Source organism: Silurus aristotelis (genome assembly GCF_946808225.1).
Source record: "Silurus aristotelis genome assembly, chromosome: 20".
Classification (NCBI taxonomy): domain Eukaryota; kingdom Metazoa; phylum Chordata; class Actinopteri; order Siluriformes; family Siluridae; genus Silurus; species Silurus aristotelis.
Genome location: NC_139593.1, coordinates 5,338,359 through 5,349,844, shown reverse-complemented (window position 1 = coordinate 5,349,844; position 11,486 = coordinate 5,338,359). Strand labels below are relative to the sequence as shown.

The window sequence follows — 11,486 nt, the reverse complement described above, 5'->3', positions numbered from 1 at the left end:
GTAGTCTATTCGAAACTTAATAGGAAGCCAATGTAGGGACGATAAGATTGTGGTTATATGATCGTATTTTCTTGACCTAGTAAGAACTCTTGCTGCGGCATTCTGAACTAACTAAAGCTTGTTTATTAATGATGCAGGACATCCACCTAGTAATGCAAATACTGTAAAAAGAAAACATTCTTTGGGCTTTAAGACCTTTGAACCTGTCATACAGTCATTACAGTTTATGAGGGAGAAATAAAGATAAAGAGGAAGTGTGTGTGTGTGTGTGTGTTTCTAAGACAACACAAATTGCTGTTCCAACCTTGTACTTTTTCTCATTGGAAGTGTGAGTTTGACTGGACACGTACTGAGACGTGCGGGTGGACGAGATGAATTTATTCCGCGCTGAACTTCTTCTCATTCTGGCCTGCGTGTGTGTTCATGCCGTACAGGCCGCAATCGGTAAGTGTTTCCTTACTACAATGCAGACAATGTTACCGTGTGATTCAGCATCCAACAGGAACAGGGTTTTGCTAAGGGGCCCAGCAGTAGTAGCTTGGTGGTGCTGGGATTGGATCTGATGACCTCATGATCTATGTTCCAACATCTTACCCATTGATCTACCACGTCCCTTCGTGAAGATGTAAAAATACATAGAATTGCACAGGAGTCACGTTTTATTTACTAAATAACAGAACATCCTTAAGGCCTTCTGTCTTCTGTCTTCCTCTGTGAACACCTCGGACTCGACCTCAGGAACGCACACTCTTACACAACTATCCAAAAGAAAAAAAAAGGTGGCTTAAAGGGACAGTATTTTTATAGATGTGTAACGATTTACCTTGAGGGACTCGACACACAGATTATTGTTTGGCCAAAAGTATCAGGACACCCAACTTTTTTTTTTTGCTGTATGTGGTTCTTCACAGCGGTGGACAGTAATGAAGTAAAATGTAATTAGTTCCTGTACTTAAGTAGCTTTTTTGTGTATCTGTACTTTTCCATTGTGGCGACTGTAACTTCACTACATTCCAAAGTCAAATTTCTAGCTTTTTACTCAACTACATTTAGTGAAATCAGTCGTTTCTTTTTATTTATGAGCATAAAAACGTAACTGGTAAAACACACAGCGAGTCACCAATCAGTGTCGAGCGCACGCTCTGTTTTAAACGTGTTCTGATTGGAGCTTGGTGTATCTACTGATCACCAACATACAGCAGCATCAGTTCAACATCAAGCAGAACATTTAGAGAGGAATGAATGATGAAGAAACTCCAGACTCGAACTCACCACAACACATGTGACCTCATTTACACCAGTTTTTTAAAAGTAGTTTAAAAGAAGGTTTTGGGTTCATGATTATTTAAATAGAAATCAATCAGTGTTTGAGTCATTAATATCATTCTATTAATAGATCAGTGTGCTGAGAGTCGAGAGTTGATAAAGTAAAGTGTCTGTGATAAAAATGATAATAGGAACATTTATAGCCCTAATAAATCACAGTGTTTTCAATACTTAAGTTCATTTGAAGGCAAATACTTTTGTACTTTTACTCAAGTAAAAGTTTAAAGGGACACTTTTACTTTTACTGGAGTCATATTTTACCTGTTGTATCTCTACTTTAACTCAAATACATGGTTTGTGTACTTCGTACACCACCGGTCCACCAAGTTGGAAACACCCAATTGTATTGGACGACTTTGGATGAAATTATTCCCCTTACCCAAATCTGTTTCAGCAGGACAATGTCCCTGTGCACAAAGCCACATTCAGTATCGTTATCATCTTTAACCTTTAACAATGCTCATCCAAGTGAAAGATGAATATTATCTCTTTTTTGATCAGAAAAAAAGCTTGTTTTTCGCGTTCGGATGCAGAGTATATGGTTAATGCCTCATATGAAAGTGGACTTTTAGGGCTTTTAAAAAAAATTTTTGTTTTAAAGTTGATAATGTGCATGTGATCAGATGTTCTGGAGCACAAGGTTATAATGTGATGTGTGTTATGTGTAGGCTTTGCTAAAAAGATACGTTTTTAATCTGCACTTAAACTGGGTGAGTGTGTCTGAGCCCTGAACACTGTCAGGAAGACTGTTCCAGAGTTTAGGAGCTAAATGTGAAAACGCTCTACCGCCTTTAGTGGACTTTGCTATTCTTGGAACTACTAGAAGCCCAGAGTTTTGAGATCTCAGGGAGCGTGACGGATTGTAGCGTGTTAAAAGACTGGATAGATACATGAGAGATAAACCATTTAGTGCTTTATAAGTGAGAAGTAGTAGTTTGTAGTTTATTCGAAACTTAACAGGAAGCCAGTGTAGGGATGATAAGATTGGGGTTATATGATCATATTTTCTTGACCTTGTAAGAACTCTGGCTGCTGCATTCTGGACAAACTAAAGCTTGTTTATTAATGATGCAGGACATCCACCTAGTAATGCATTACAGTAGTCTATTCTAGAGGTCATGAACGCATGGACGAGCTTCTCTGCATCGGATATAGATAACATGTTTCTTAACTTAGAAATATTACTAAAACAGATTCATGATACTTTACATACAGAAACCCAACACTGTCCTGACTAATCTTAATACAGTCTTATATTGTTTAAAAATCTGCATTTCTCTCCCCCTCTTTTTCTCACTTGGAAACATATGTACATGTTTAATGTATTGTCTTTCCACCTCCACAGGTACCTCAGTGATAAACTGTGCACGTGGAACTCTTCAGAACGTCGGTTCTACTACAGAGGGCTTTGAAGGTATAGAAGATACACCAGACATGTCATACTGTACCTCAGAGAAGCCTTATAACGTTCCTGTTTTCCACTGATATCAAAATATCAGTCAAAAATATAGAAATATGTACAACCTCAATTCCAAAAAGCTGGGACGTTGTGTAAAATGTAAATAAAAACAGAATGCAATGAATTCATTCATTCATTCATTCATCTTTTCTCGCTTATCCGTAATTCGGGTCGCGGGGGCAGCAGTCTAAGCAGATTCCCCAGACACTTCTCCGTGTCCAGGGATCGGGCTGACAAGGCCCCCGCCTTCGACTGCTGCCCAATCCTCTCAGCACCGGTCCCTTACGATCCCTCCTGCAGATGGTGAGCCCATGGGAAACAAAATAATTATAAATGTTTAAACTAAGGATATATAAAAAGTGAAAATAAGGTCATTTTAAATTTGATAGCTGCAACACGTCTCAAAAAAGTTGGGACAGGGAAATGTTTACCACAATGTAGCATCAGGTCTTCTGTCCAAATACATCTGGGAACTGAGGAGACCAGTTGCTGAGGTTTTGGGAGAGGAATGTTGTCCCATATGTGTCAGATAAAGGATTCTAGCTGCTTAACAGTCCTGGGTGTCCTTTGTTGTGTTTTTTTATTTCATAATGGACCAAATGTTTTTATATGGTGAAAGGTCTATACTGCAGACAGGCCTGTTCAGCACCCAGACTCTTTTACTATGAATTCATGCTATTGTAATAGATTCAGTATGCAGTTAGCATTATCTTGCTAAATTTGAAAGGCCTTTCCTAAAAAAAGACATTTTCTGGCTCTAAAAACTGTATATAGACAGGCACTAATGCACTCCCATACCATCAGACATGCAGCTTATTGAACTGAGGGCTGATAACAAGCCGGATGGTCCCTTTCCTCTTTAGTCCAGAGGACCATGGTTTCCAAAATGAAATAAAAATGTTGATTAATCTGACTACAGAACAGTTTTTCACTTTGCCTCAGTTCATTTTAAATTAGCTTTGGCCCAGAGAGGATGGCAGTGTTTCTGGATCATGTTCACGCATGCCTCCTTCTTCGCATGATAGAAACTGTTTTCATAGACAATGATTTTTGAAGGTGTTAATAAACCCAGCACACACTCCAAAATCTAGTGGAACATCTTCACTTCAAGAATGAAGGTTATTATAAAAGCAATTGGGGACTAAATGTGGAAAAGAATGTTAAAAAATAAAGCACATAGCAATCTTATGCTCAGGTGTCCAAAAACATTTTCCCTTATAATGTATTTTATCTCATAAAATTTTTTTTTGCTTCATAGTTATTTAGGAAAAGACTTATTTGCTCGTATGTACAGGTATGTATAAATCCCTGGTGATAATCTGCACTGCTTGCTGAAGCATCACTAATTACCATATGTTAAAAGTTAAAACAACATAAACACAGCAGTGAAGGAGTGAAAATGTACCTGCATGACAGTCTGATATGAGATTGGTCTGAAATGTCCCACAGGAGATGTAGAGAGTCTGACTAACATCAGCCCTGGTGATTCGCTGCAGTTAGAGGGTTACCCCTTCCCCATCGGCAAGGACTTTCTGGAACTGGTTCACGTTCCTGGAGAAACGACTGGCACCATCAGAACCACAAAACCTCTGGATGCTGATGCTCTGACTGAGGTCTCCACTTGTACTACACTCACTATAGACAGACAAACAGACAGACAGATAGAAGGCTAGATAGATAGATAGATAGATAGATAGATAGATAGATAGATAGATAGATAGATAGATAGATAGATAGATAGATAGATAGATAGATAGATAGATAGATAGATAGATAGATAGATAGATAGATAGATATTTACATGTAATAAAATGTTTAATATGTAAAGGAAAACTGTTCGTTTCTACTGCTTACTAATCAGTTTAGTTCTTATGGATACTTATTATCTATGTTTTATAAACTAATGCCTTATTTTTAAAGGCATCTCCATGTACATTTTGGTTGTATTTTGCACAGTACATTATATAAAACATGAACAGATACAGTAAAAATGCTTTTTTTTCCCTCTAGACTGATGGAACGCTGTACTATTCGGTGACATGCAGTACTTCAGGAGTAAGTTTAACCAAATGATATACATTATTTCAAAAATAATAATGATAAAATAATAACAGGGTTTTTCCCCCCATAATAGTTCAGAAACCGCAGGACCCTCGTGATCTCCGACATCAATGACAACGCACCAGTGTTTAAACAGAAAGTGTACACAGCTACCGTGTCTGAGGTGAATTATAGTCTTCATATTTTAGGTTAGGGCACAATCAGAGTACATGCTAAATTGGTATTAAAGTTAAATCAGAATAAATATGTATAATGGTCAAATCAATGGTCAATGGTCAAGAAACTGGATAACCTAGACTTGACTTGACTTGAAGTATAATGGTGCAGTAAGGTATGATGCATGCAAGTCCTATACAACTCTGTGCCTTCAGGTCTGGCTGACAGTTTAAGGAAGAAACACCACCATCTATGGTTGTGTAAAAAAAAGTTATGTATAGGTTTAATCCATGACCGATATCATTTTTATCATTAGCATTTCATTCCCATCTCAGCAAAACTTTGTTTACCGCTAACCCTGACTTCACTGGATTGGAAATGAATTAACGTGTTTTTTTTGTTGTTGTTGTTGTTTGTGTGTTCAGACTGAAAGAGTGGAATTCCAGGTGCTGAAGGTGCGAGCGGTTGATGCTGATGTGTCACCGGAAAACAGCAGAGTGACTTATTCCATACTGGTGAGTTTTAATAGATGCTTTTATAGAAAACACCAGAAGACATCACTCTGTATTTCAAACTAACAAACACATTTTTTTTGTAAGATAATTGTAAAAATCTGTTCGTTTGTTTTTTGTAATGTACAGGTATGAAATATACAAATACACTAAATGTATCAACACATTCCTTTTTTTTTTTATTAAATAAATTTCACAAACGAAAATACACCAATAACCTCCTCCTGCACAGCATGTTTGTAATATCATAGAAAAATTGTTAACCACAACGATTAATGATAAATGTAAGTAAATGTATCTAATAAAGAAAAAAAAAGAGAGAAAGAGAAAAGTAGGTCTAACAGCGATAAGACGTCAAGAAAAGGTGTCCAAATACAGTCAAGGTTTGTAGGTTTTTGCCCAACAGAATACAATTTTAGGAGTTCTATTGGACACACCAGATGATTAATCCGGTGTTTTCTTTCTGGGGGGTTTTGATTTCCAGCTTTTAAGTATCATTTTTTTGGTATTTAAAAAAAATACTTTTCATGATGAGTTACATGAAGTGAGGTAACATCACCCAGTATCCAAACTTTAGGCTCAAGTCAATATGTTTCCTTGATATTTCAGAGAATATTGTCATTGTATACTTCTAAGATTAGCAGCTCCAGGGCATGTCCAGTAAAGAAGAGTCCCAGTAGACATCTTTAGGTCTTTGACACAATCTACAGGAGGTATAATATGTTCTGTGTAGAAGGTTAGATTGAATTTGTGTGTTTGGTGGATATCAGTACAGTTTGTGAATTATCTAGACGTGTACCCCAATCAATAATATCATAATAACATTCCAAATCCGATTCCCATTTTTGTGATATTGGACATTTATAGTAGGCTGGAAGATTATTTTTAAAAAAGCTGTATATGGAAGATGTTAGGCCTTTCGCAGAAGTATGTCTGCTATCAAGCGAACGATTTCTAACAGAAAAATTCCCAGATGTATTTGGGAATGATCCAATTGAATGACATCTAATCCAATCTCTTATTTGTAAGTACTTAAAATAGTTATGCTTAGGTTTTTCCGAAATCATTTAATTACCTAATCGTCAAAATAATGTGAGGTTTACTGTGAAAAAATGCATTTGGAGTCGGAGCTCAGTGTTCAAGGCAGTGGGTTACTGATCGGAATATATTTATATATTTATAAATAAAAATAAATATAATAAATATATAAAAATATATATTTTATAATAGAATAAATATATATATATATATATATATATATATATATATATATATATATATATATATATATATATATATATATATATATATATATATATATATTACAATTTGGGTCTAACAAATGTAAATAATTGAATAAAATATTTCCATTTCTAAAATTTTATTTGATCAATTTAATTTGTACCAATTTATTCGATTACTCAATTTAATCAATATAATAAAAAAGTGTATTGCATTAATTTTAATTATACCTATGTACTCTGAAACCCAAGCTGGATAACACCTTATTGTTAAATAATATATATATATTCTCTTCTATTCTCTTAATTCTTTTCTTTCCTCATATTGTTTTACATTTTATATAAATACCTTTTATATAATTCATATAGACCTTTTACACAAGCACAATTTGTGAGCGGCCGAACGGGTTTTCATTTAACTGAAAGCTGTATTCTATTTTATGCCGAATAAAAATCTTCAGCTAGGCACTCCCGGAGCAAAGAGGTTCGAGGGCCTTAAGGGCCCAAACATGGCAGCCTGAACCATTAAACCACCACTCACCACTACCCTCAAGTGTTTTATTCTTTATTAAATAATTGATTAAAACAATCATCCCAAGTAGTGTATTGTTAGTGAGATTATCATTGTTGATTAAACTCACGATTGAACAGAGATAGTTGATTCTAACTCTGTGTGTGTGTGTGTGTGTGTGTGTGTGTGTGTGTGTGTGTGTGTGTGTGTTATCCAGGATCCAGCTCCGGCAGAGTTCGAGGTGTGGAATGATGGGACGGTCAGACTGCGCAGTCGACTGAACTACAACACTGCCAGTTTCTACAACTTCACCGTGAAAGCTGTGGTAAACATGAACCCTGTGAACCAGTTCTCAACCCCATATCACTAAATCAATCCTTCCCAGTAGCTCTAACAGGAAGTCAGACAAAAGTACACCAAGATCATGTGAGAACAATTTCAATCATGTGTACAGGTATTTATGTGAATATAGGACAAAAAAACTAAACACAATTGTCCTAAATCTGACATTGGGCCAGTTATGTTTAATTAACAACAACATTTTTTGGGGGGGGGTTTCTGACAAAAAATGTTGGGATATTTGTTCGGCTTCTTTAAGCTTTATTTTATTTATACATGAACGTGACCCTGGGCTTGTCCTTTTACTTGAAAGTTAACCAGGGACTCATCTGTCTTTACTGGACACTTGACTATAGACATGTCTTTTTATTGGACACTTGACCTTGGACTCATCTGTCTTTACTGGACACATGGACTCATCTCTTTCTACTTTAGATTTGACCATAAACTCATGTATCTTTACTTGACACTTGAACTTGGACTCATCTGTCTTTACTTCAGGACCATAACCAACATTTTTAGGGACTTGACACACACTTTTCTGTTATTACTTGAGGTCGGAAGCAGGTTTTGTCTTTCTTGGGTAAGGACTTGATTGTCAAGACTGTGCATGAATTTGTTTTTTCAAAAGATAATTACTTTATTTTTACGTTTGTTGTCTTCCTTTACAAAAACTCAGTTCATGATTTGGACATTTGTCTTATTCGTTTCTCTGCAGGATATTGGGAACCTGTATGACACAGCCACTGTCACCATTAACGTGCAAGACTTCGACAACCTGAACCCGTACTTCGATCACGCTCTCTACCAGGCATTTATTCCTGAGAATCAGGTAAAACCCAATCAAAATGAAAACATATCGGATTTTGTGGTTTAAAATACAGCAACCTGAAGCAGATCACTAACAGCTCTTCAGCTCTATGTAATGCTAGTTTTCCCATGGACCAAACGATGTGGACACCTGACCAGAAGATTGTGTACTTTTTGATCCCATTCCACATTTAGTGCTGTGAGAATATACAATGAATAAATCAACACTGGTTTACTAGAACATTTTCTGTTCTCCATTATCTCATCATCTGCCATGGTATAGTGTATAGTACCCATCTCTAAGTGAAGCCTATATGAACATATCCGAATATCAAAAGACTAAAGAAATCAAATACTTTTTTCCATTAGAAATTTTGGGTCTTTTTGATCACATGTACAAAATTTCAGCCCTGAATTCTCTTTATTATGTCATTTCCAGATGTTTTACTCTGTGATTTGTTTGGATTTTCCTCATCATACAATATAAAGTATTTCCTGAACTCTGCCCTCAGGTCGGACCCTTCAGAGCCGTCATGCCAGAGAATATAAAAGCTCAAGACGGAGACATGGGAATCAACCAGACCGTAGTTTACAGTATAATCACAGGTACAGAGTCTCAAACTCCTCTTTCTCTCCACTCTCTGTTCTCCATCACGCATTTATATTGAGTACAGGGTTTGGATTCGGCTTTGTGTTTCTGAGAGGACCACTCGAATCTGAAATCTATTTGTCACAATCCCGAGCAAACGACGAGCAGAGAAACGTTTTAAATGACTGACGAGGACATTAAAATGGAATCAAATCTAAATATATAAAATCGAAAAGAATTAAAGAGTTAAAGAGTAAAATTCAATTTTGAATTTCATAAAAAAAGTAAAGATTAAAGAAATAAAATGTTTTAATGTATGAATTTAATTAATACAATAAAAAGAATACATTCAATTCAAATGTTAAATAAAAAAACATAGAGAAATTAAATGCTTTATAACTTGAACTTTGAGACCCAAACCTGTTCCAGCATGACAATGCCCCTGTGCACAAAGCTCCAGATCCATGAAGATCTGCTGAGAAGATGTAAAAGCTTCAACTCTATTTACCACCTTTTTTTTTTTTACCCTGACTGCACCCCAGGCCTTTTCACCTCACATACAGCAGTCCCTGACTTTCCTGAATGAAATCTGACTGAAATCTCACACCAATGTCCACAAATTCTAGTGGAACATCTTCCCAGAAGAGTGGAGGTTATGATCACAGGAAATAGAGGCTAATTGTAAAATGATATATTTAAAAAGCATATAAACATATAGTGTATGTACATGGGAAACAATTTTCTAAAAGGATTCAGATCATTTAATATGCAGCTGATTTGATTACTTTCATTTCTTGAATTGAAACCCTGAAAATCTTCAAGCGACGACTGAAGACCTACCTCTTCCTGAAACACTTAAATTAGCACTTTCCAAGTTTGTAGAATTCTAGGGTTATATTTATATTAAGTTTGTAATCTGGCTTACCAGTGTAGATTTATTCATTACTAGAGACTTAAAGCACTTTTGTACGTCGCTCTGGATAAGGGCGCAAATGTAAATGTAAATGTACATTACTTCAGGTTTGATGGTTTACTGGTTTCATTTTACTGTCCTGTGTGTGTTTTTTTTCGCTCTTATCAGTCACTCCAAATAAATATCAGCCCAACTTCAGTATAGACGGGAACACCGGAATCATCTCTGTGACCCCGGCGCTGGACAGGGAGGAAATAGAATCCATCACGCTCTTAATACAGGTGCTTATGTTTCTCCAAATTATCATACACAAGTGACTGCAAAAGTTTGTACTGACGTCGATGGAGTTCGATGGAGTTCGATGGAGTTCGAGTCTATACCCTATGAGAACAGGAATGTCAGCTTAGGTTCTCTTCAAACATTTGGATCATTCACATGAGGAAAATAATTCCCATGAAAGTGTCAAAAAGTTCCCTTTTCTGGTTCCTGAGGTTAATAAAGGGAATAAGTTAGTTCCTACTAAGCCGTGTGTGTGTGTACGGTGTGTGTGTGTGTGTGTGTGTGTGTGTGTGTGTGTGGTTCAGGCAGCTCAGCAGGATGACAGCGCTAAAATCGCCAATGCTATCGTGGTTCTCACCATTGAAGACGTGGATGACAATGCTCCAGAGTTTGACCACAGCAACTACACTGTGGTTATACCAGAGAATTCCCCTCGAGACCATTTCATTCTTCAGGCCAAAGTCACAGACCGGGATCAGGTTTGTGTGGCTTTTTGAGAGAGACAGTTTTTCCGTGACACCACTATAAGTTGCGTAGAAACATCTGGCATTGATATAATTACACAACTGGATATTTAAATTCAGTGAAAAAAAATGCTCTGATGTTTATATACATACACACATATAGATACATATATATACTATATATATATATATATATATATATATATATATATATATATATATATATATATATATATACAGTGCCTTGTGAAAGTATTCGGCCCCCTTGAACTTTGCGACCTTTTGCCACATTTCAGGCTTCAAACATAAAGATATAAAACTGTAATTTTTTGTGAAGAATCAACAACAAGTGGGACACAATCATGAAGTGGAACGAAATTTATTGGATATATCAAACTTTTTTAACAAATAAAAAACTGAAAAATTGGGCGTGCAAAATTATTCAGCCCCTTTAAGTTAATACTTTGTAGCGCCACCTTTTGCTGCGATTACAGCTCTATCAGTTTTGCACATTGAGAGACTAAAATTTTTGCCCATTCCTCCTTGCAAAACAGCTCGAGCTCAGTGAGGTTGGATGGAGAGCATTTGTAAACAGCAGTTTTCAGTTATTTCCACAGATTCTCGATTGGATTCAGGTCTGGACTTTGACTTGGCCATTCTAACATCTGGACATGTTTATTTGTGAACCATTCCATTGCAGATTTTGCTTTATGTTTTGGATCATTGTCTTGTTGGAAGACAAATCTCCGTCGCAGTCTCAGGTCTTTTGCAGACTCCATCAGCTTTTCTTCCAGAATGGTCCTGTATTTGGCTCCATCCATCTTTC

The 11,486-nt window shown here is 36.3% G+C and overlaps 1 protein-coding gene across 1 annotated transcript in view; it reads left to right on the top strand.

Moving 5' to 3' along the window:
* Positions 1-254: 254 nt before the first annotated feature.
* The window catches only part of LOC310715631 (protocadherin Fat 1), a 28,240-nt gene continuing 17,008 nt past the window's right edge, over positions 255-11,486 (top strand). Inside the window, exons 1-11 of the mRNA XM_083522149.1 lie at positions 255-444; positions 2,672-2,740; positions 4,235-4,398; positions 4,796-4,840; positions 4,920-5,009; positions 5,428-5,517; positions 7,484-7,591; positions 8,324-8,437; positions 8,928-9,021; positions 10,086-10,198; positions 10,502-10,675. Coding sequence (XP_083378275.1) covers positions 372-444; positions 2,672-2,740; positions 4,235-4,398; positions 4,796-4,840; positions 4,920-5,009; positions 5,428-5,517; positions 7,484-7,591; positions 8,324-8,437; positions 8,928-9,021; positions 10,086-10,198; positions 10,502-10,675 — 1,134 coding nt within the window. The 5' untranslated portion in view covers positions 255-371. The remainder of the gene's footprint in view (positions 445-2,671; positions 2,741-4,234; positions 4,399-4,795; positions 4,841-4,919; positions 5,010-5,427; positions 5,518-7,483; positions 7,592-8,323; positions 8,438-8,927; positions 9,022-10,085; positions 10,199-10,501; positions 10,676-11,486) is intronic.